Genomic DNA, 27,169 nt, shown 5'->3' with positions numbered 1-27,169 from the left:
CATTCTATAAACAAATAGACTCATTTTCGCTAAAGAGGTTTTCTAAACAAGCGTCCAAACTGTGTTGAAAATATGTATAGGTACATTAAGTTATGTATAGATAGTATAAGTTCGTTTCCTCAAATTAAGATGTTATAGTTTATCAAACAAAGTGAAATTTCGGTTGTATAGTGTCGTGTCACTTATGGCTAAGAATCATCTTTCTTTATGCAATGTCCTAGCCAAACAAAGGACAGTCGCTTAAAGTGATTTTCTACATTGTCCCCATCGGGAATCGAACCCGGACCCCCAGCGCCCAATGCTCTAACCACTAGACCACAGAGGCTGTGTTCTAGCTTAAGAACTTGTAACGTTTTTTTAATATAAATCAAAAAACGCTACAAGTTGTCCTCTTACTGTTAATGGATCTGCCTAACCCATTAGGGATAAGGCAGGGACAGGCTTATGAAGAGTATAATATGAAAGTGCTCAAAGATTGATGTCTCATGATTCGAAGAAAAGAAAACAAATTTAATGGCCGTCAACAACGGAACAAAAACAACCCAAATATTAGGTCGTCCCACAAAAGTCTTTATAGAAAACAGCCGGAAAATACGAGTGAGGGAAGAGGGCTTAGAATTAAAAAGTTTACAAATTGAGAGGGCGGGAGGGACACGCACGGAACCTCAAAGTTACAGGATGTAAGTAAAAAAGTTTCCGATCTTGTTCCCGGAAAGACTCGTCCTTCTTCTTATCGTGTGGGTTGTGAGGTGGAATACCAGCCTCATCAACCCAAGCAATAATTTACGTTAGGTTTCCGATTTATCACAAAAGATGGTGCCCAAAGTGACGATAATCTAACTTATGACTAAAGTTACGAGTAAACGTCTATACACTACAACTTTTTCATTTTCTAACGTGTGGGTTGTCTGGTGGATTACCAACCTCATCGACCCTGGTGTCAGGGTTACTATTGATGACTCATGTCTCATGTAACGATTACTCACTTACATCAGTAAATAGTAACCGGGACCAACGGCTTAACGTGCCTTCCGAAGCACGGATCATCTTACTTTCGGACGATCAGGTGATCAGCCTGTAATGTCCTAACCAAACTAGGGATCACAAAGTGATTTTTGTGTTATGTCTCCACCGGGATTCGAACCCGGGGCCTCCGGATTGTGAGTCCAACGTTTAACTATTGGACCACAGAGGCCGTCCTTACGAAAGGATAGTAAGTTTATAATTTTAAGTGACTAATATAGAATTTTTAGCTGATTCCAATTCACACTTAATTTTAATAACGGTGCAGCCGTGGTTGTCCAGTTGCTAGAACGCTTGCCTCTCACTTTGAGGTCGCGGCTTCGCGTCTCATCACAGGCCTAAACCAATATAATATGTTGAATTAGTTTCCGAATTCACGTTTCGATCATATATGATTACCACATACTCAGCGGTGAAGGAAAACGTCAGAAACCTACATTCCCGATAAATGGATTTTTGAAGGTATTAGACCTAACCTGTATTGGGCTGGTTTTCCCTTCGCGGGTCGGAACGGAAGGTCAGACAGTTGCTTCTGTGAAAAACCGGTCCTGTCAAATCTTCAGGTTAGGTAAGCGGACCCTGTGAAAAACGGGACAATGCTGGAGAGATGATGGTGAGTAGTCACTGTGGTCTTGGTTTGACTCCCACGTACTAATAGGAGATTAGACTATTGCCATTACTGGGTATAATTTGTGGAAACCATGTGATATAAATTATCTATGATATAAAAAAGAATTCAAACTCATTATAGACTGCATCTATCGTCCATGTGTGTAAAACTTATTTTGTATGTTGTGTGCAATAAGGTATATTACTTTTCACCTATGATTATGATGGCAATTCACGTCTAGGTACTTCTTCTACCTAGCGACATTATGATCCGCATCCCTATTCATTATTTTCCACTTTACAAGGTCTTCGGGATCCTAAAAGTGAGAAAACCCATTTCCCTAAGCAACATAGTTTCTACAGGCATATTTATTTATTCTGTTTTTCTTTTCAATTGAAAGATTTTGTTTTCTAGTAACAGCCAAATAGTGAAAGCCATATGCGACAGATTTACAATTCGTCTTGAGACAATTTTCCTTTAGGAAATATGCATGTATTTTCTCTGTCTTATTCACTTTCATTACGCTAATTTTGGAAATTGTTTATCATTTGTTTGGGCGGAAGGCAAGAGGGAAACCACTGCCCTATTTTTCCCTAAAAAGTGGCATGGAAACTGCTACACCGACAAGAGCTTGGCTCTTAAATTAGTGATGATCATTTGTAGAAAATAAAGCTCAATTGTAGCAGGCGAAAGCTCAACTGAGGAAAGTTTAATTCGGCTGAAAATATCATACAAGTATTTAGGTCAAACAAAACCGAAAGTAAAGCAAAGCAGTACAAAAAGTGTTGCCAATTTATTTCACTATTAATGCTTACTACTCACTTAATCCGACAATAATTATGTTAATTCATTTTGATCATGAAAAGGTCATATCAACCCACCGCAACGGCAACCCTAAACGTTAATAGAATTAGTAGAAAAAAAAACATAGGGCATACCATTTTCCCAAGGAACACACGCAACAAAGTAATTTAATTTACGAACCTGTATCAAAAGGCCGTGTTTCACATTGGCTCAAAACGCCACTGCCGCACTGCCACATTAAAAATTCAGAAAAAAAAATCGATCCACACAATAACTGGCATCTTCCACTTTAAAAAAGGAATACGTCACGCGCGTATCGTTTTTGGGGCAGAAAAGAGCGAGCTGTCACTTTTGAATTTCGAATTCCATATTTGGAATTTTGCGCGAGGCGCGTTGCGGCGCGGCGTGCGCCGAGCGGAGCGACGGTCGCGTTACTAAACCGAACCGCCCGGTGGTTGCGCGCTTGCGCGTTTAACAAGTGTGTGCGCGTTATAAAGACCTTACACATACCCTGATTCAATCAACCTGACCTTGGAGCGAGAGTATTTTTGACAAATCGATTGGATCGAAAATAGAGGCGGTTAAACGCCGTTTCCTGTTAATAGTCTAATGTATAGCTGCGTACAGGTAATGGCCTGCAGTCATTAAGTTAAGAGGATTGCTGGTTTGGTTTGCCCTACTACCCGAGGGATTCGTTACTTAGCCAAATGGGTTATATAGTAACTCGTCATTCAGAGAATGAAACTAGTTTTTATTACGATCTTTTTTACATATACCCACCTATTTGGAAGCTTCATTGAATGAAATATTTACGGGTTTGACTTTAATTTCAGCCAGGGACCGTCTTACAATAAGATTTTTTGTTAGACTTGTCCCGCCGGGAATCAAACCCAGGACCTTTGGATCGCAAAACCAATGTCCAATGCATAGAACACTGATTTACATACTAATCAAAATTCTTATATACTGAAAGCTTTACTTTCATAACCATCTCTCTATTGATGGAGATGTTTTTATAGCCACCGTAATGCAGCGTGGAGTCAAATTCAAAATTCAAAATTCAAAAATATGTTTATTCAGCAGTAAATATAGTTACAATTTGAATCACTAATTTTTACATAACGAACGTCTCATCCACCTAAAATAGTGCAGCTTCTAACAACCTGTATAGCCGGAAAAAAGAAGCTGCGAGAAAAACCTCGGAATTTAGTAATATCAGTTTCCAGACAGTCAATCCCATGCATTAATATTATGTATCTTTTAAATATTCAGTAACTTCATAATGATCTTTTTTACAAAGTTTTTTTTTTCAATTGCTGTCTTAAAACTTTTCAAAGGTAAATTCTAAATGGCAATGGAATCTTATTGTAAAAAGTATATATTTATGTATTCAGTAGATTGAAGGGAGGCCTGTGCCAAGTAGTTGTACGTATATAGGACGTTATGTATGCATGTAAGCGACTTTCGCAAAGGCCGGTCTTAGGATGGGTAACCACAAAAAAAAGTTTTCATGTCGAACTCCGTGCTTCGGAAGGCACGTTAAGCCGTTGGTCCCGGCTGCATTAGCAGTCGTTAATAACCACCAATCCGCACTGGGTCCGCGTGGTGGTTTAAGGCCCTATCTCCCAATCCATCCATAGGGAAGGCCCGTGCCCCAGCAGTGGGGACGTTAATGGGCTGATGATGGTGATGCATATAAGTTGTACCATCTCGGGAAGCGCAGGTCCGAGCGCCGGTACCAGAATTGCACCCAGGAATTATTAATTTATATTCAGTGCAGTTTCGCTAACACAGTTCGCGCGATTATTATTGACGGCGATACGGCTCACCACTTATCACGTTGGTCTAACAGGAAACTCAGTAAGGTACGGGTACCTACTTCATCTTGCGGTGTATGTACATCTGACTACCCCAATTGGGATATAGCCCTTAGCTCATGTTATGATACCATATATGTACATGAAAAGGAAAACATTACACGACTTGTTAAAGATAAATCTAAAAATAAACACGTCATAACTGAGACAAAGATTTCTTACATCCAGCCAGTGGAAACGGTCCTTTACAAAGCATTTCAGCCTGTAATGGACTGAAACGTTCTTACCTTCCCATTATTACCTCTACACCTTTCGAATAGGGTTGAAATTGTGTTGCACAATCGAATAAAGGGTAGAATGAAGGAATGTTTTCTATCTCTTTCGCACCTGAAGTGTGTATATTTTGGCAGTGATACATAAATGCGTTACGACGCGACGTCGCAACGCAACTACCCGCGGAGTAGTTCTCACTGGAGATGACTCTAGCACTCTACCACCTATTAGGACAGCTGAAAGGTACAGTCATGAGCAATATCATGTACCCACTTTAGAACCCTGTCGCACTATCATGTTTGACATTTAATGAGACTTACGGTTTAATTTGACAAAAAAGTTAATGTGACATGGTTTCAAAGTGTATACATATACAGTGAAACCTGGTTAAGTGAGACATCAAGGGACCTGCTATGTCGTTTCACTTATAGAGGTATTCCACTTACCCAGTGTCTCAGATATACAGGTATAAATAAATATCTGTCTCATTTACAGAGGGTTCCATTAATAGAGGTGAGAATACAGGTTATTTCAGTTATACAGGTGCGATCATTAAATAAAATAACGTGTTATGTATTTTCCAAATAAACATCTGTATGATAGTAAAGCGAAACTAAAAATGAAGGTAATTGAAGCTCAAAATTTGTACTTACGTACTTGGAATTACGTGTGGAATTTGTGGGTAGAATAAGAATGAATAAACAAACAATGTTATCTCAGTTACAGAGGCTTATGCATATAAAATTTACTCGCTGTCTCAGTTATAGAGGTAACTATGATGATAAATCGAAAGAACGAATCCCAGATATAGAGGCTTACCTCGTCCCACTAACAGAGGTAATTCGTGCCAAAGTGTTGGGACCTCAGCATGAGTTCCAGTTATGGAGGTTTCTCACTTATCCAGGTCCCACTTAACCAAGTTTCACTGTACATATTAGTACTCGTGACTATACCTACATCTTCTAAATTAGGGACTTTTCAGGCTACGTTCCTGACAAACAATATAGATGGCGCTGTAAACATATTATGCATTTTGAATCCTTGTTTTCGGCACACTTACATCTTTCACCCATTATTATTCTGATCAAAATAAAGAGGAACAATGTAGGTAGCAACATAATTCAATACATCATCATCACCCATTAACGTCCCCACTGCTGGGGCAGGGGCCTTCCCTATGGATGGATAGGGAGATCGGGCCTTAAACCACCACGCGGGCTTAGTGCGGATTGGTGGTTATTAACGACTGCTAATGCAGCCGGGACCAACGGCTTAACGTGCCTTCCGAAGCACGGCAGAGCTCGAGATGAAAACCATCCTATGACAAATAGTTTTAAATATGCTTTTGCCAGTTCATTACATTTTTGAATAATTATATAATTATAAAAGGGATATACTAAACTGATTTAACTATTGCAAACACCAATATCTAACTTCACTTAACACTGTCATTGCATTTATTTATTTAGAATCCAACCAGAATAATTAAACAAACCTTGCCATCATGCTGGGGACTAAAAACAACTTATTTGTTGCTAAATTACTTTGTAAGTACGCTAAAGCAGTTTGGATACTCACACACACCCCTTACAATGTAGCAGAATTACAGTGACATAGTGGCTGACTTTGCAAACTGACGTATCTGCAATTTTTTGCTAAAAAAATTTGTGTCTTATTTACAATAGCAAAAGGTGCAAATCATATTCGCCAAAAATTTAAGATACGTCAGTTAGCGATGTCAGCGACGATATCTGTCATCTCTTTCGTACTTAACTGTAGTCTCGTTAGTTCGATAAAGAGATGTCCTATATCTCTTCTCTTCTAATCATGTTACGTTAAAACGGGGAATAGTTTATCTTGCGATAGACGTACCTCTGTTTACCACAATAGGCTAGTTTCCAACTAGTCAAATCAGTTGCTTTTTACTAAACGTCAAAACACGAAATTACTATGGAATTTGTATGAAAAAGCAACCTGTGATGTCATAGAAAAACTTGTCAAAATGTCGCGCTTTTCATTACATTTTTCTTTATTAAAATTTTTGTCACCTTCAGATCTATATTTGTTTAGTAATCAGAATTTCATAATTTATCTTTGACCTAGGAAACTGCCCAATTGGGTCGTGTACTAGGTTCAAAATAAGCTCTTTACGGGACACCCTGTATACCACAGCAATGAGAAAGTGAACAACTCCATCTATCGTGTTTCTGGTGAACGTTGATTGGAAAGTCCCTCATTAAATCTAAGGGTTCTTACAGACGAACTGCAAGTTGTGAACGGCAGAGGCTACTTCAGCCGTCGCCACCTGTCGACGGCTGCCGTCGACGCGTCGGCGGCAGCCGTCAATGCGTCGAGGGCTGCCGCCGACAGGTGGCGACGTTTGCAGTTGCGGCGTGTTTCGTCCGCAGGAGTTGTCGACTGTCAACGGCAGCCGTTGCCGCCTCTCAGCGGCAGCCATCGACGTCACCGTCGTCAGGTGGCGACGGCTGAAGTAGCCTCTGCCGTTCACAACTTGCAGTTCGTCTGTAAGAACCCTAACATTTGCGTTACAACGACAAAAGGCAACGGTGTGTTACCGCCTTTTGAATTTTAATTGGAGTAAAGTAAGAAGGCGACTGTTGTATTGACTGTTCCGTCATGCCGATTGTGTTAAAGCGTTTCTTGATGTTTTATAAATTATTTGGAATTGTATACAGGGTGTTAGTGACATCGTAACGAAAACTTTGAGGGATGATTCAGAGTTGATATCAAGTGGAATTTTCCGTCGCAAAAGTATGGAACTAAAAATAAAAAGACACTACATTTTTTATTAATTTTCGGACAGGAAATTCCACTTGATTAATACCAAGCAACACTCAGAATGATGATGGTCTGAATTATCCTCCTCAGTATTTCTTACGGTGTCACTAGCAACCATACGTCCTTGTATGGCTACCTGTTTATACTTATACGGGGTGTAAGTGACATCGTAACAAATACTGAGAGGGATGATTAATATAAAATATCACTAACACCCTGTATATCGCGATTAATAAGGAGAGGTATGTGCCCAGCAGTGGGGCAGAACCTATAAGGCCTTTTATGTATAATATTTATAAGCGGTTTGTAAGCGGTGTGTGTGGAGCAGCATAGTGGAGTATGCTCCAGACCCCCTCCGGTTGATTAAGGGGAGGCCTTTGCCTAGCAGTGGGACGTATATTGGTTGTTTATGTTATGTATTAATCAAAATACTTATAAATACTAACAAATAATGATGTAAGTATGTAATCGTTACATGAGCCATGTCAGGGGCCTTTGGCGGCGTAATAATAACCTTGACACCAGGGTTGATGAGGTTGGGAATCCACTTCACAACCCACACGATAGAAGAATAGCTTACGAATTTAAACTAGTAATTTATTTTGCAATGTATAGGTATAATACTACCTCTTAACTTGCTTAATGGGGAATTTGGTTGTATAACCCATTTAATGTTATAAATATTTGTTGTTCGATATTCCAAAGAGCTCTTAATGTATTTAAAAATGTATAAAGAGCCTTTCAACTTTTAATGAGCATTTCACTGAAAACTTTGTATATATTTTAAGCTTCTCATTTAATTTTCCAATACTGAAGGCGCAACTATTTTGAACAGTTAACATCAAATGAAAAGTAGAACATAGATGTTGAAGAAAGGAGAACCATATTGAAGACTATAGAGAACCGGAGAGGAAATATGATTGGCCACCTGATACGACACGATTCATTTATAACAAACATTATAGAAGGAACCCTATGCTGTTCTACCCTGTGCTGTTGTTCTATGCTGTTCTGGGAGCAAATAAAAAACATAGAAAACGTTCAGCTGCTTGTCTTCCCGGGCATGTCGTAAAAACCGACAGCAGAACTGATAACAGACATATGCATCTTTGATCTTTGTTTTTCAGTAGAAATGATGACCCTTTTTATTACACCCAGGCAAATTTACGTCTTTCACCTATTATTATTCTGATCAAAATAAAGAGAAGCAATATAGGTAGCAACATAATTCTATATATAATGTGATCCAAATTTGATATTATATTTTCGTCAGGGAAATTTTACCAATGATAAATGCGTGTTTACCTTATACCTACACGATCCACGCCTCATGATTTTAGCATTAAGGCCTCGCTCACATAAAGAGTAATTCCGGCCAAGTTGTTAACACCATCTGGGGCAAACTTACAATAAGTCATCACTACATAGTATAAAACAAAGTCGCTTTTTCTGTCCCTATATCCCTATGTACGCTTAAATCTTTAAAACTACGCAACGGATTTTGATGCGGTTTTTTTAATAGATAGAGTGATTCAAGAGGAAGGTTTATATGTATAATAACATCCATTAAATAGTGAAGAGATACTGTTATTTTTGAGGTTTTTAATGTGATGTCGTAAATAATTTCATTATTTCCTCAGCGTTGCACCCGAACGACAGCCGGGGCGGGTAGCTAGTATCAAATAAAACTAGGAGTGTTCGAATGTGTGCTCGCTCTTTTTAATGATCATCTCCCTATCATTATCCCGTTTTTCACAGGATCCGCTTACCTACCCTGAAGATTTGACAGGTCCGGTTTTTTACAGAAGCGACTGCCTGTCTCACCTTCTAACCTGCAAAGGAAAACCAGCCAGATTTCATCATGAGTCAGTGAATCAGTCACTGAAAAAAAGGGAATAATAAGCGAAAATGTCAATACAAGGTAAGTACGAAAGGTCACTCACTGACTGACTCACATATTATGACTGTAGTTAATATAGAATACATTTTTTGTCCGTTATTTTTGTGGCTCATTTTAAAAACTGGTAAGTGCTGCAAATACCATACAGTAAATAACTTCCGAATCAGAAGAAAAAAGCTGAAGAAAGTCACGATATTATTATAATATCTTACGTTTTTCCAAGTCTAGATAATCAGGTAATAACCTCAGGAAGCATAAACACAGATCAGATAGCAATCCACATGAGATTTATGACGTTACCCAGAATTCCTAGACTAAACACGCGTGTCTTCAATATGCACGCAAACATAAAAACAGAAAAGTGTTCCTACTGTAATAGTTTAATCATCTCTCCAAGTCACCAGCACGTCATCAGTCCTGTATCTCTGTGTGATCGTAGCATCCTTCATCTCCTTACATAATCGACTGTAATAGTTGTATAAAATGAAACCGTGACCTATAGAAAAACGTGGTAAAATTTTAATGTATCGAACTTTTGTTGCGTTTTTCTTAACTAAAATTCATCACCCCCTGCCCTTATCTCACTCTGGCGGGGTCGGCACAATAATTATGTATACCTCTTCCATTAATTTCTGTCAGTCGTCAACTCCGTACTTTCACACATAAACATAAATAGCCTATACACGTCCCACTGCTGGGCCTCCCCTATTTTTTTATAGTATACGTAATAGGATAATCTGCCACTTCATATTTTTTTTAGAAATGTGACTGTCGTGAAAATGGACGCTGCATCAGTGGTAATGTGGCCCTACCTTTAAAGGTAGACCACGGACAGATCCGTTGAATAAAACATATCGCCCATCAATATGCAGGCATCATTTTCAAGGCAAGAGTGAACAGGCACTATTTGAGTTTGCGTGCTCCACCTTAGACCACATTGCTGCCTTAAAAGCAGACTCGATCGTGATCAAATACTCAAAACTTTTAATAAAAAAGGTCCGATTTCAACTTAATATATTAGGCCGGTCACAGGATGGGTGACCACAAAAGAAAGTTTTCACCTCGAGCTCCTCCGTGCTTCGGAAGGCACGTTAAGCCGTTGGTCCCGGCTGCATTAGGAGTCGTTAATAACCATCAATCCGCACTGGGCCCGCGTGATGGTTTAAGGCCCGTTCTCCCTATCCATCCATAGGGAAGACCCGTGCCCCAGCAGTGGGTACGTTAGTAGGTTGATGATGATGATGATGATAGCATTACGCCTATTTTCCCGAAGGAGTAAGCAGAAATGTATTTTTCTCATGTTCTCTTTCAGCTATGTTCGCGTCCTTTCGCAAATAGGCGCATTTTCTAGGTCTGGTTGAAGCCCTACGATAATAATAATGCTCGAAGCATGATACCTACATTCTCGCCAACCATCCTCTCCCCTACCTCTCTCTCTCTCTCCCCCTCACCCATCATCTCTTCTTTCTTTCTCTCTCTTCTCTCTTCTTTGACAATACGCATCATGATATTAACAATATTCAATATTTGCATAGGTACTAAAAACTTTGCAATAAAATTCCAATTATTTCTTGTAAAATGTCATGAAGTGAACAAATGATCCAATTTCCAACATAATTGGGGTCGTAGCGATAGAATATTCACTCTATATTGGACATTGATCCCGTGAAACGAGGCGGTTGACGAGGTATGACCTTAAAAAGTCGGAAGTTTGCTACTGACAGGTCATAATTTATAAAAATACCGACTTGAAGGCAGCGCTCGAAAAAGTGCCTACTTATTACTTGAGATTTTGATGGTATTTCTCAATTTCTGATCGAAAAATACACAGTAATTATATTATTATAGAAGTGGATTTCGGGATTGGAAGGAAACTCACTAAGTCCAAGGCAAAACTATTATATTGTAGTGCGTTACAGCACTTGCACAGAGCTACGCGGTTCAACTTATTTATTTTTAAATTAACAGTTGTCAATTATCCGTCCCTTTTCGACGGATAAGAAAATGATTGGTAAGTATTACTTAAAATAATATTAGGAGGTGTCTGCAGGAACCAGACACAGTATTAATTCAAATTGTTTTAAAGATTTTCAATTCAATTCAATTCTTTATTCATAATAAATATTAGACGTCAACAAATATTTTCATGAGTAAGGTACACATTCTATAATAATTACGTTACAATACTTCAATATTACATCACATTATAAAATCATAATATAAATTACATCGCTATACAGGGTGTTAGTGACGTCGTAACGAAAACTTTGAGGGATGATTCAGACCATGATCATATGAAGTGGAATTTTCCGTCGCAAAAATATGGAACAGAAAATAATAAAAGGAAAAACAAAAATTTTCATGAATTTTCCGACTGAAAATTCCACTTGATATCAACTCAGAATCATGGTCTGAATCATCCCCCTCAGTATTCGTTACGGTGTCACTAACACCCATACCTACTTGTATGGGTACAGTATGTACTTGTGTGGGGTGTAAGTGTGATCGTAACGAATACTGCGGGGGATGAAACAGCTGATTATTCTGAGTTAATATCTAGTGGAATTTTTCATCGCAAAAGTATAGAATTGAAAATAATTTTAAAAAACTAAAAAAACATCATGAATTTTGCGACGGAAAATTCCACTTGATATCAACTCAGAATCATGGTCTGAATCATCCCCCTCAGTATTCGTTACGATGTCACTAACACCTTGTATAGTCGTCATCCTAATTTTATATTATTGAGAAACTTAAGTCATGAGGCTTTATGAACCAAATAATAATAATAAAACTTTACTGTGTTATAAGAATTTAATTTCTATTATCTTCAATTATCATATGCGCAGCCTTTTCTCCAATCATCACGGTGGGAGCGTTGGTATTTCCACTAGTGTTTATTGGTATAACACTAGAATCTGCAACTCTTAGTCCTTCTACACCAATGACTCTTAAACGCGAGTCCACAACGGTCCCTAAGGCACATGTTCCCACGTAATGATATTCTGTCACCCACATACATCGGACGTAACACCGCCAGTAGTCTCTTGTACTTTTAGGTATGCCCTCACATCCAGGAAGGTCTGGTTCCAGCAATTGTGCGTCGATGTTTTTAAAAACACCTGTTTTACCAACGCGAATGAAATCTTCAATGTATGAAGCCGCTCTATCTACATCTTCTTCTTCTAAAAACATTTGCAACGAAATCTTCGGTTGGTCTTTAGGATTGTCACTACTTAGCCGCACGTAACCCCTAGATTTCACGTGCAAAGCCACCAATGCGGTCATAAACATAGTTCTGTTCTGGCTAATCTCATCAAATTGTTTACAAATATCATCTTTGAAGTCGTAAATAACAGAACAAAAAGACACTGAACCTAGATTGTCGTTTGCTAAGCGAAAACTAAAAGTTTGGTAATCTGGGAAACTTTGAGATTTGTTTAACGATAAATATCCTACTACCATATAACCTGGGAAATCTGTAATCAGTTGCTCTGGCACTGGTGGGTCAAGGGATTTGTCCATACTATAGGTAATAAAAACACCAAGGTGATCGTGAAGATTTTCTCCAACTGGCAAGTCGGACCTGACCTCAATACCCAAAGATTCTAATTGCTTTTTAGGTCCGATTCCAGATAGCATGAGCAGCTTTGGACTGTCAAATACTCCAGCAGATAATATTACTTCTTTTCGTGATTTAAAAGTGTAAGTTTCATTATTATCTGTAACAGCTTCAACACCAATGGCTCTATTGCAATCATCAAAGATTATTTTTGTTGCTTGAGTGTTCTTCAAGACGTTGAGTCTAGGGTTATTCTTCATAGGTGATATAAAGGCACGAGCACTACTTTGTCGCGTATTATAAGCAATATTGAGCATAGGCTCGGTAAAGCCCATAGATTTTCTTCCATTTGCATCTAAAATGATCCTATGACCCATTTCTTCGAAAGCGTCTAAGTATTTCTCAACCTCTTTATGAGGTTGCCTCGTTACTTTCATCGGACCTTTCGTACCGTGAAAGATTCCATTTTTGGAATTTAAAACTTCGAGGTCGAGCAATGTTTCGCTCTTTTTGAAGAATGGCAGGACTCCTTCGTAGTTCCAAGTGGTATCATTGACTATTTTCGCCCATGAATCGAAGTCTTGTGGGTTTCCTCTTACATATATCATGCCATTCATACTACCAGTGCCACCAAGCATTTTGCCTCGGCTCATCACAAGAGGACTTTTGTGGCATTGCCAATTTTTATTGTTTTCTTCTTTATATTTCCAATCAACGTGGGATTTCAGGAGCATTGGATATAACCCTGGAAACTGAGAAAAAGATGTGTAGGTATTTTGAAATTTCATTAATAACTTTGATGGGTACGTTTGAGCCAGAAATGATTCGGGGTTGGAGTAATGTTGACGAAGCTTGTTGCTGATAAGGTTTGTTCTTTGCTTCTGTGGATTGCACTGACTGTTAATAATTTTATTTTTGATGAAGCCTGTGGTGGATATCTGGTCTTTTTGTGTCTTTTTTATATTATTACCTAATTATTCATTCTATATCAATTATTGTAATTATTATTAATGGCAATGTTAATAGCCTCTCTATAACAAGGGATTTAGGAATGTGTACTATACATCTCTGCATCTGACTTCGGGTATACAAACATGATGTTATGTTTAGTTCAGTCCATAATCGTCTTACCGTGGTTTCTATAGGTGGATCGCCTCCAGCTTCTATAAGTAAGACATCGAACTTGGCCTCAGCTAGTCTACTGGCTACTACGCAACCCGCTGATCCACCGCCTACCACTATGAAGTCGTATTCAACGGGACACGCTGAGAAGAAAATGACAACTTTAACAATACAGAATGAAGATAATACAATACAATACAAAACAATACAAAAACTGTTGCACTTGAATCACATTAAAAATATATAACAATATCCTGCCATAATAATATCCTGTGTACTTTCCGCTGTTGGGCACATGCTTCCTACCAAACAACCAAACGAAGACTATACACTTACTTAAGTAAATAGTAGCCTCCCAAATTGATTTTAGGCAGCGTCCCCATGGGGGTCGATTACGGATCTCCAAATCGTGAGTTCGTGGGTTCTCGCGTGAAAAAAACAACAATAAAGTACCTAGTTCTAAATTCAAATTCTGATATACGTTAAATATAATAATAAATAGGCTAATTGACAACCTAGTCAAATCAGATACTTTTTACGAAACGTCAATACAAAAGTTTGTTTGGAGTTTGAATGGAAATACTGTCTTGTTACGTCATCAATAAAGGCGATCAAATGTCGTACTCATTGAATAAAATTCAAAAATAGGTTGATAAGTAAAATGAGACTGATTTTAGATGATTCCTTATTTTTTATTTCTAAATTAAAAAATAAATAAATTAGCATTCGTTTGTATTCTTTAGAAAATAGATTCAAAAAAACAGGATACTAAAAATTATCATGCTTACTTGGGATTTGATAATTCTCCGGCCAAAGATACGCTGTTAGTTGCAATGTGGCTAATATTTTAAATGAATTTTGAACAGCCAATACATTGTTCGCGACTGTAGTGAGATTCATCTTACCTGAAATAGGGGGAATAAATATTAATATTATGGAGCAATTTCATCTATACGAAGCCATGTTTTTAGTTTTGAGAAACATTAACCAACAGTTAAAAAAGTAATTTACGAAATTTTCTGTCGCGTTCTGATATGGCATAAAATTTTTCATAACAGTTTTTATGTGCCGCTTGAGTCTTTTATATTTAGAATTTTATCCTATGCGGCACTCTCTTAGAAGTATTCACTTCGAAGACATAAATTGGCAAACATCGTTTTAAATTAATGACTTTAGACGCCCATACAGTTTGTCACTCATAGACAGCGCAAACAGCGCCACTAGCGTCGTGAAACGGAACTACAATTACGATACGCCCAGTCATATCTCAGTGTGGCCAAGTGACTGTAAGGAAAATCGACAAATACGTTGCTCTCAATCGATCTGCCAACTTTAAGTTGGGCACATTATGATATACGAGGGCTGATTGATAAGTACCCGAAATGAAAGACTTTTTAAAACTAAAATGGAATAAAATATATACCGTTCTATTTTTACATCTCTAGTAAGCTTACATGCAAAATTTTATTTCATTGGCGCCAAAAAGTCTACTTTTATGAGACGATTGATTTTTATTTGATAATTACGTTTGAAAAATGAAAAAAAAATGAAGTTCGGGCCGTTATTAAGTTCTACGTTTTGAAGGGAAAAATAGCAAGTCAGATTAAAGCCAAGCTGGATGCCGTATTAAGTGACTCTTCTCCTGCGATGAGCACAGTTCACACCTGGGTAACCGATTTTAAACGGGGCAGAAAGAGCTGTGAAGACGCCCATAGAGCCGGACGTCCAAATGAGGTCACAAATGAAGTATGATACGAAAAATTTAAAAAATTGTTCTAAACGATCGACGATTGAAATTACGAGAGATAGCCATAATGGTAGGGATATCATCGGAACGAGTTTTTAATATTTTACATGAACATTTGGATATGAAAAAGTTTTGCGCGCGATGAGTGCCGCGTTTGCTGACTGCAGACCAAAGATAGCGGAGAGTGGATGATTCCTTAAAGTGTCTAGAGCTGTATAAACATGATCCTGTTGAATTTTTGCGGCGATATGTAACCGTTGATTAAACATGGATTCATCATTATACACCTGAAACAAAAGAACAGTCTAAACAGTGGACTAAGAGCGGTGAACCTGCGCCTGAGAAGGCAAAATCAACATTATCGGCTTGAAAGGTGATGGCTACTGTCTTTTGGGATGTGCGAGGTGTAATTTACGTGGATTATCTTGAAAAGGGTAGGACAATTAATGGACAATACTACACAAACTTGCTGTAAAGATTGAATGAAGAAATTCAAAGGAAGCGACCTCATTTAGCGAAGAAAAAAATACTGCTCCACCAAGACAACGCACTTGTTCACACCTGCGCTGTAGCAAACGCTAAAATCGAAGAATTAAGCTATGAATTGCTGCCGTATCCACCTTACTCGCTAGACCTGGCTCCGTGCGACTTCCATCTTTTCTCAAATTTAAAAAAGTGGCTAGGTGGCCAAAGATTTTCTTCAAATAATGAAGTCATTGCCACCGTAGACGGCTATTTTGAGGAGTTGCACAGGATCTTCTACCAAAATGGTATAAAAGCTTTAGAGAAGCGCTGGAATAAGTGTGTAGAGGTAGAAGGAAGCTATATTGAAAAATAAATCATTTTTGTGTATAATATTAGAAGTTATCATTTTCATTTCGGATACTTATCAATCAGCCCTCGTAATAGGCCATATCACTAAATACCGGCACATTTTGCCCAGGCAGATCTTGATTGGCCATGTTTTATGATAGGCCCACACATGTAAGTCGAGCCTTGATGTATAATGCAGATTCAATATACTTGCGCACAGATATCGAATCAGACGTTTTATTGAAACACCCACATTGCATGTCGATCCTGCCAGTGTTGCCTTTTGGTAGTGCTGTGCTGAGGTTGTAAGATCACCAACCTCATTAACCTTGGTTGAGGTTACTATTGAGTTGCCAAAACCTGTCATGGCCCATGCAACGACTGTTATACTTACTTAAGTAAGTAGTAGTTTTTACTTAACTTTTTTTTGACGTGACTTATTGTAGATTTGCCGCAGATAGCATTAACTAAATGGCCGGACAAATCTGAAGACTTGTAATAATACAATAAAGGACATACATACATAAACTCACGCCCGTAATCCCTAATGGGGTGGGCAGAGCCACAAGTAATCAAAGACAACTTGCAGCCACTGTTGATACGAAGTCCAAAGATGGATATGATGAACCTTATGGTGAACAATAAAGGAACTTTGAAAAAAAAAAAAAATTTTTCGGGATGTGTTATGTGTAGGTGAGCAATATTTTTAATTTTAGCTATCTGCCCCTCAGTTGAATCCAACTTCTGTATGCTGGTACGGCACCTACCTGGTGCGCGAGTCTTGGGAAAATAGTGATATCCTTTCAAGGCAAATATGCAAAAACTCACTTGAAAAATACACACGAAAAAAGCCTAAGCACTTCTGTCACACCGATGATCACAGTAACACTAATGTGTACATACATAATTAACAGCACGATAAGTAAAATTATACTTTTTTTATCCAGTAATTAGGTATGTTATCGCAAATATTTACTTTTTTCAGCAGTTAAGATATTTATTCAAGTGTGAATGCATCCGCCGTCTTAAGTGTTTATTAATGTAAATGACCCTAACAAGGAATTGTAACATTATCTATGCTTGATATAAAGCAAGTAAGTATATTCCCGTTTAGGGACGGTACTGAAAAGTATTGGCGATCGGAAGACGTAATACACGACCCCGATGACCCGATTACTCTAGCCATAGCCAAATACTACAGAACCCCGATTCCGCCGGCGTGGTTGACGATATCACTCTTTCAGTGCTTATCACTATCGACTCACTAGTCAATTACTTCTTTTAAATAGTACCCTCTCAGACGATCTCTGAGCCGATGTTCGCGCTCAACCGGGCACTCTCAGGTCTGTTGTTTTAAATTTTATACCAGGTACAAGCCCTCAGCGCTCCCCATTTGTCCGGTTAAGTAGTTAATGCCATTTGCAGCATCATCATTATCATCATTAGCCCATTAACGTCCCCACTGCTGGGGCACGGGCCTTCCCTATGGATGGATAGGGAGGTCGGGCTTTAAACCATCACGCGGGCCCAGTGCGGATTGATGGTTATTAACGACTGCTAATGCAGCCGGGACCAACGGCTTAACGTGCCTTCCGAAGCACGGAGGAGCTCGAGGTGAAAACTTTTTTGTCGGCACCCATCCTATGACCGGCCTTTGCCGGCTTAACTTTAACAATCGCAGACAAAGCGCGTTTACCGCTGCGCCACCGAGTTCCATTTGCAGCATATCTACAATAAGTAACGTCAAAAAAAAGTTAAGTAAAAACTACTACTTACTTAAGTAACTATAATAGTCGTTACATGGGCCATGACAGAGGTCTTTGGCGGCTCAATAGTAACCTCAACCAGGGTTGATGAGGTTGGTGATCTTACAACCCATACTAGAAGTAACATTGCATTTTAGCTATCACGTCAATAGAAAGCTCACTGAGGTGTGGATGGATGTACTTCTAACTACTCCAATCCAATTTGTTAAGAAAAAGTTAGGTAACAAAATTATTATAATATATATTAAATCAATACACGATAATATACAATATAATCTTAAATATATAAAAATTATATAATCAATATTATAAAATTATACTTATATATCTTTATTGATATATTTTAGATTGTGTTGTATATTTGAAATGTGTAATAATTTTGTTACCTAAGTGTGTTATATAAGATATGTATAACATATTTAGGTATTATTATCATTCTTAATTTATATTTATGTGTTGTTAGTACTGCTTTTTATAATATTGTTCCTGCTTGGTATCTCGTCGCAATATAGTTATGAACTTACCTCGTAATCTCGTAGCTTCGCCAATTTTCCTAGAACATTCATATTTCTCAAAGTATCAAGCAGGCTTAGTACTGACTTTGATACATCGTCCATCACAGCGCAGCGCCTTTATTAAAAGCCTTAAATATTTTAGAAATAAACGAATCTGTCTGATGTTAAATTCATAGCAATAATGTTAGGTTACTAACATCTAATATAATTAAGTCCCAAATTGACTCACTATGTCGGGACACGTGTAGTGGTTGAGCCAAGTTCGAAGAGAAACAATCGTTTTTACGTGTTAAATATATTTTCATCTTGTCGTGTGGGTTGTGAGACGGATTACCGACCTCGTCAACCCTGGTGTCAGGGTTATTATTGAGCCTCCAAAGGTCCCTCACATGACTCATGTAACGACTTCTTACTTACATCAGTAAATAGTTACCGGGACCAACTGCTTTAGGTCCCTTCCGAAGCACAGATCATCTTCAGTTTCGGATAATCAAGCGATCAACCTGTGATATCCTCGTCAAACTCTCACCGGGATTCAAACTCGGGGTCTCGGAATCGTGAGCCCAACATTCAACCTCTGGAACACGGAGACCGTGGTCGTTATTGACTCATTAAGAACTTGTCTCTCCCAATACACTAATTAATTTGACAGGATAATCTTTTACGTAAACCAGTCTGACCCATATGCTAACTAGATGCAAATATCCGTCCGAATACGAATTAACCTTGTCTCGTTTAGTATTTGAAGTCCGAAATTAATTCACACATCGTCCGAGATTAACTCTAAAACCCAATATTCTACTCCCTCCAATATAACTAGTAACTTGGTTGGACTTACAGAGTGTTAATTATTACATTATAGATATTAACAATGACAGAGCTGGATGCGGGCAGCGCAGGACCGAACGTCGTGGAGATCCTTGGGGGAGGCCTATGCCCAGCAGTGGGCGTCGTACGGCTGATGATGATGATGATATTAGCATCAAAATGGCGGGACCAATAGGGTATTTCACTGGGTCAAAGATAAATTATAAAAGCTAATCTAGAAATAGAAGCCAGTTTAAGATGATCAAAAATCAATCTAATTTTACTTTTCAAATTATTTTTGTTTTTGTTTTATGAATTAAGTAACAATGAGTACGACGATTGACCGCTTTTATTGATAACGTAATCGGAGAGTTTTCCCGAGTTTTTTTTCTTTTTTTGAGTATTTGTATTTCCATACAAATTCGTAAAAAGTATCTCATTTGACTAGGTTGTCAAGTAGCCTATGGCTTAAAGTTTAAATTGCATATTGTTAGATAATTTATATAGTATACTATTTGATACCTTAACTATAATATCTGGTCCCATTCTCATTCAAAAGATTTATACGAGTAACGTGTATAACGTTAAACTTTGGTCTCGCCATTTTGACGCTAAAAGTAGATAGGTACCCGTGGTAGCACAGTTGGTAGAAACTTGCCTCTCACTTTGAGGTCGCAGGTCGAATTCAGCACAAGCTTAAACGAAAGTGTGGAACATGTTTTCGAATTCACGTGATAAAAAGATTCAAAATTCAAAAATATCTTTATTCAGTAGGTAACATAGTTACACTTTGAATCGTCAATTTTTACATAACGAACGTCTCATCCGCCTAAAACTGCTGCAGCTTCTCACAACCTGTATAGCCGGGGAAGAGAAGCTGCAAGAAAAACCTCGGCAAAGATCGTTAAGAAACCCACATTCCCGAGAAATGTGACTTAACCTGTATTAGACTGATTTTCCCTTCGCAGGTTGGAACGCCAGACAGACAGTCGCTTCTGTTAAAAAACCGGAGCTGTCAAATCTTCAGGTTACGGGGGCGGGGTAGGAGGGGGGGTTGTCAGGTTCCTTTCCTTTTCGGCGGATGAGAAAATGACAGGTATAACTTAAAGGAAAATGAGAAGGTGTCTACAGGAATCAGGGCCTGTGTCTTAACTAAATGGTATAATGTGTATAGCTGTAAGTGATCCAATAAATAAATATACAGGGTGTTAGTGACATCGTAACGAAAACTTTGAGGGATCATTCAAATCATGATTCTGAGTTGATATCAAGTGGAATTTTCCGTCGCAAAGTATGGACCTGAAAATAATTTTAAAAAATACAAAAAAGTCATGAATTTTCCGACAGGAAATTCCACTTGATATTAACTCGTTGTCACTAACACCCATACCTACTTGTATGGTTACCTGTACGTACTTGTACGGGGTGTAACTGACATCGTAACGAATACTGAGAGAGATGATTAAGCTCATTATTCTGAGTCAATATCAAGTGGAATTTTCCAACTGCAAAGGAATTGAAAATAATTTTAAAAAAACATTAATTTTGCGACGACAAATTCCACTTGATATTAACTCAGAATCATGATCTGAATCATCTCCTTCAATATTCGTTACGATGTCACTTACATCCTGTATAAGAGGTACGTAAACTTTTTCCTCACTTACCTGAAAGCCTGTACGTGTACGGAATCCATGCTTAAACCTTATCGTATAGTGAGGCCGTTAATTGGTTCCCTTGCGGGTCTCATTAGCAGTACATTTTGTTCCACCGACCGTAAATTGGGGGACGTTCATACTATTGCTTTCAGAAAGAAAGAGAGTAAGGATAAAAAAAAAGAAAGCAAAAAGGAAAGAAACAAATAACCGTTGAAAGCTATTGCAGACTGCTTTTGGATTGCAATCTATCTGCGAAAGTGGAGTTGGGGTGCAGTTTAAGTACATTCGATTGGCGTGACTTTAGGGAAATTGGAATTATACTATTGAACTCCTAATGGGGTGAGCAGGGCCAAAAGTAATGAGACTACAACTTTTTGAACTTGCAGCGACATACATAAACTCAAGCCTTTTTCCCACCAGCGTAAGCAGAGGCTATGGAATTCCATTTGTTTCGATCTTGACACACTTCTCTTGCTTCCTCCACATTCATCAATCGTTTCATACACACACGCCGGTTCAGAGTAGATCGTACTGAACCCTATGTAAGATCATCTCCAATTTGCTCAATGTACGTCCTTCTAGGTCTTCCTCTGCCAGCCCTACCATCAACCTTCGTAAATATTGCTTTCGTAATCCTATTATTCTTCATCCGCTCTACGTATCCAAAGCAACCTAACATTCCCTTCTCAATCATCTTGCAGCTACTTTTGACAAAAAGGCGTAAGACATGGTGACAGGTGATCATAGACCATAGATGGTCCAGAATTTTAAAACATTACTCTCCTTCTTTGGCAGTCGGGTATAAACGCCAGTGTTTTGCCGCATACCTGGAAAGATACGAGTTTTATGTTTTTTTTCGCCGAAGTTTTTTATATTTTTATAGGCTATACCCCAGTTGGGACAGTCAGAAGTAGATCAGTCGCAAGATGAACAAAGTATCCACTTCTCACCGAGCTTTCTGTTAAACCAACGAGATTAGTGAGCCGTATCGCCATGGCGACCACTTAAAATACAATAGAATAGAAATTGTTTATTATAAAAGGACGCCACACACTAAGACAAGACGGTAACATGACTTAATTTTTTTTACAAAACAATTACAAAAAGCATAGGAGGATGTTTATTAGAATGATCATAAGGTCGTGGTGGACGTCCTCAGATAAAACTCCAACACTTCGACTCCTAGTCGTCACGACGCTGATGCGCCCGAAGATGGCTGATGTAGCCTATCGTCACGGTGAACTTCCGCGTACGGCGAAAGCACGTGAGCACACTGTTTAGGTAATAACATACATAAACATAGGTATTATGTGCACATACGTACATAAACAGCCTATATACGTCCCACTGCTGTGCACAGGCCTCCCCTCAATCAACCGGAGGGGGTATGAAGCATACTTCATCACGCTTCACCAATTCGGGTTGGAGGACGTGTTTTTACGGCTAATAGCCGGGACCAACGGCTTAACGTGCCCTCCGAAGCACGGAATCATCTTACTTTTTCAGAAAATCAAAAAAGTCAAGCCTGAAAAGCCCTTACCAAGCAAAGGACAGTCTCACAAAGTGATTTCGACAATGTCCCCATCGGGAATCGAACCCGGTCCTCCAGATCGTGAGCCTAGCGCACTAGACCACGGAGGTTGTTAGACCACGGAGACTATGTGCACACCTTTATTAAATTTAATATGCATTGCACTGCGCACTATGTACTTCCCTTTACGCTAGGAGCCATTAAAACAATGGAAGACTTATTTAATTATTTAAGTGTACTAAGCATTCTGTTTGAAAACAGTCAAGTAGATAAGTATATAGTTTTAATTTCCAACTGCATATACAAGCGTATTACTTTATATTACCATAGATTTCCGTGGTAGCCCAGTTACTTCGAGGTCGCAGGTTCTAATAGAAGAGGCCTAATCAATGATTGACGAATTTTTATTATAAATAATTATCACGTGCTCAGCGGTGAAGGAAAACATCGTGAGAAAACCCACATTAGTATGTGACCTAACCTGTATTGGGCTGGTTTTCCCTTCTCCGGTTGGAAGGTCAGACAGGCAGTCGCTTCTGTAAAAAACCGGGCCTGTTAAATCTTCAGATTTGGTAAACGGATCCTGTGGTAAAAGGGATCGTGACGATACGTACTACAGAGTTGATTTTACTCTTTATTATAGACTGTTATCAAGGTTGACATAATGCCAGCTAAATGCTAAAATTACAGGACACTAAAATAGATAGATAGATAAAATACTTAAGTCTTATTTTAAAAGAAAAAAATAATAATAAAAAATAATTATTATTTTAGAAATAGAAATACTCAAATAAATAATAAATAATATATAAAATAATATATGTGATAATTAATATTAGTAATCCCTCATTTGTTATGAAATAAAACCCCACAAATTCATTGACCTTGGTTTATTAAAACAATCAAATATGTAGTACATTTAAATGTTACTGGTCGGTGTGCAACTGCTAGCTTTCTTTTTTTTCTTGTTATTCTTCAGAGTTTTGACTAGATTTGTTTAGAATGTTGAAAATGACGATAAGTATAAATAATAACAGTAAGTAATAAAAAAATTACGATATGATTGCCAACATTTGGCCATATCTTGAAGTAATCATGCATTTTGTTGTGTTCAATGATTTGGGCAAACTACATCGTGATGTGGCCAACGAATGATATTCTATTTTGGGTGAATATCAAAAAGTCAAGTTTGGTGGCAAACTTTCATATTATTTTTTCGTGAAAATTGGGTTCCGACATGATAAAGGATATTTGATTTCTACGACGTAACTTGTTCCTCGTAGCTAGAACTGTCCTTTTTCATGTCGGAACCCAATTTTTCACGAAAAAATAATAATTATAATTATGAAAGTTCGCCACCAAACTTGGCACATTTTGATATTCACCCTTTTATGAAATAGAATATCATTGTTCAATGATCGAGCACATCATGAAATAATTAATTGTAAGATCTGACCACAACATGCATATTATGTGCGTCGCGCTGGAACAACTTTGTTAGCGCGTTTCAGACCTCGATAAGCGTCATCTATGTGATTTGTGCGGAACTATGTGATCCGCCACATGCCATGTCACAACCACTATTATTCATCATCATCAGCCCATTAACGTCCCCACTGCTGGGGCACGGGCCTTCCCTATGGATGGATAGGGAGATCGGGCCTTAAACCATCACGCGGGCCCAGTGCGGATTGATGGTTATTAACGACTGCTAATGCAGCCGGGACCAACGGCTTAAAGTGCCTTCCGAAGCACGGAGGAGCTCGAGATGAAAAACTTTTTTTGTGGTCACCCATCCTATGACCGGCCTTTGCGAAAGTTGCATAACTTCAACAATCGCAGACCGAGCGCGTTTACCGCTGTGCCACCGAGCTCCTATTAATAATAAATCTCGTTAGAAAATATTATTAATGTAGGAATTACGCGCGTGACTTTATATACGAATGTATAAGAGTCAAAAGGCTTAAGTAAAAATTATCTCATTAGTAAACAATAAAGAAAATCTAGCAAATTCACACAGACCGCACAAAAACCAATGAAAAATTGTAACATTAGAAAAATATGCTAAAATCTAAGTTAATTCATTTTGAAGAGACGTGACATTTTAGATGGGGTAACACATCTTTTATAATTTAGAATTAAAATTTACGAAGATTATATTCCTAAATAATATAGAATGTTTGTTATGATAGCAACTTCTTATTTTTCTGCTTGAGTGACAGTGAAGGATAATATAACCATTATCCACCTTCAAGCTGCTTATGATTTCATTATAGAAAACATTAACTAATATATATAAGTACACATTATAATTCATATACAGGGTGTTAGTAACATCGTAACGTATATTGAGGGGGATGATTCAGACCATGATTCTGAGTTGATGTCAAGTGGAATTTTCCGTCGCAAAATTCATGATTTTTTTAAATTATTTTCTTTTGCCATAGGAAATTCTACTTGATATTAACTCAGAGTAATAAGCTCAAACATTCCTCTCAGTATTCGTTACCATGTCACTTACACCCATTACAAGTACATCAGGTAGCCATACAAATAGGTACGGGTTTCAGTGACACCGTAACGAATACTGAGGGGGATGATTCAAACCATGATTTTGAGTTGATATCAAGTGGAATTTCCTGTCGGAATATCCATGAAAATTTTAGTGCTTTTTAAATTAATTTAAGCTTCATACTTTTGCGATGGAAAATTCCACTTGATATCAACTCAGAATCATGGTCTGAATCATCCCTCTAAGTTTTCGTTACGATGTCACTAACACCCTTGTGTCCTCTTCAACATTATGATCTACACTGACCTGCAAAACTACACTATTACATTTGTTTTTTAATGTACTTATAAAAGTAAGAGATTTTATCAGCTTCCTTTTTAACTATTAAACTATACAGTAGTAAGAATATGTATGTCTATCTATATAATATTATACGTTGAATGTCTCTCTTGTCACGTAGGTCAGCTGGAAGAAATCTATTTGTTTAGAGATAAGCTTACCTGTACTATCTGTTTTCTTTGTATGTTTCTTGTGTCTGTTTTATTGTGTACAAATAAATAAATAAACAAGATTTCGAGTTCTTTTTATTTCGAAAGTTCTTATAAATTTATTATAATTTTAAAAGTGTACTACTTGGTTTTGCAGAACAGTGTATCTATATTAGTGAAATATAAACAATATTACTGGTAAATGATGATTCTCTTTCTTTTCCCGATGTGGAAGTAGGTGAATTTTAAGTCAATGGTAGAGTCATCTTTTTATTTAATCCAGATTTCACTGGGTCCGCTTAGCTAAATAGTAATAAGCGATTCTCACGCGATACCGCGCACCGACGCAATTGGTGTGAAGCAGTCGTTAAGGTCGGATTGACTTGTATGTAATCCGCTGATGCCTAACACACGAACAACGCCTCTCCGCACGAACCGCTACAAAATACGTGTCGTGTGAGAATCGCCTTACAAAACTCATCACCATAACCAGCCCATTAACGTCCCCACTGCTGGGGCACGGGCCTTCCCTATGGATGGATAGGGAGATCGGGCCTTAAACCACCACGCGGGCCCAGTGCGGATTGGTGGTTATTAACGACTGCTAATGCAGCCGGGACCAACGGCTTAACGTGCCTTCCGAAGCACGGATCATCTTTCGAGATGAAAACTTTTTTTTGTGGTCACCCATCCTATAACCGGCCTTTGCGAAAGTTGCTTAACTTCAACAATCGCAGACCGGGCGCGTTTACCGCTGCGCCACCGAGCTTCTCAAACTACTGCAATTCGACCAAAAGTGAAACTAGTCAAATCACAAAGGTCACATATTGTAAATTTGTAACTATCCTTAACACAGGTCGTTGCTTCATAAATATAAAAAATAAAAACTATCCTAAATACATTGAAAATAAATTATGTTCTTATTTAGATTTTCGTATTTGGAAGTTGAGGGCACGGAAGCTTAAAACCAAATCGCGACAAAAGCTTTATAACAAACATTCTATATTTAAACAGCCATCTTTTCTATATCCTAATATCTTTTCTACCATCATGTGTCATATCTACAATTTACAACATAACATTTTGGCACATTTCGTGTAAGTTTCCAAATATAATCTTTTTACACCTACAATTATTAATTATATTGAACAGCTTTTTATTGGTAGGTAATTAGGTATAATTTAAGCATTATAGATTTTTATTTTTGGTAAACGAAATACGAATTTTAAAAAAGGAACTCAGAAATGTGAGTGAAAGGAGTTTAAAAAATGTAGTTATTGAAATTAAGTATCGCCAAGTGCTTTTTATTATTGCTTTGTAATAGGGGCTAACAGTTTTTTTTTATTATTATGTCATAATGCAAATTTAAAACATTATTTTAAAATGCACTTAAGTAAATTACATTAGTAACTTACAAAATAC

At 37.9% G+C, this 27,169-nt stretch overlaps 3 protein-coding genes across 7 annotated transcripts in view; 1 reads left to right on the top strand and 2 right to left on the bottom strand.

The window, feature by feature from the left end:
* LOC126373966 (potassium voltage-gated channel protein Shaw-like) overlaps window positions 1-2,855 on the bottom strand; it is a 263,971-nt gene extending 261,116 nt beyond the window's left edge. For all 5 annotated transcript variants that reach the window (XR_007567381.1, XR_007567380.1, XM_050020370.1 and 2 more), the window contains exon 1: window positions 2,618-2,855. The gene's annotated coding sequence lies outside the window, so the exon portion shown is untranslated. The remainder of the gene's footprint in view (window positions 1-2,617) is intronic.
* LOC126373971 (uncharacterized) overlaps window positions 1-27,169 on the top strand; it is a 438,722-nt gene that overhangs the window by 378,832 nt on the left and 32,721 nt on the right. The window lies entirely within an intron of this gene.
* On the bottom strand, window positions 12,041-14,207 carry LOC126373686 (ecdysone oxidase-like). The gene is made up of 3 exons (XM_050019919.1): window positions 14,189-14,207; window positions 13,920-14,053; window positions 12,041-13,540 (listed from the first exon to the last, which is right to left on the bottom strand). Exons 1-3 carry the CDS (start codon window positions 14,205-14,207, stop codon window positions 12,041-12,043), a joined length of 1,653 nt encoding a protein of 550 aa, XP_049875876.1.

Source organism: Pectinophora gossypiella, chromosome 16, assembly GCF_024362695.1.
Source record: "Pectinophora gossypiella chromosome 16, ilPecGoss1.1, whole genome shotgun sequence".
Lineage (NCBI taxonomy): Eukaryota > Metazoa > Arthropoda > Insecta > Lepidoptera > Gelechiidae > Pectinophora > Pectinophora gossypiella.
This window is presented reverse-complemented; position numbering and strand designations above follow the sequence as displayed.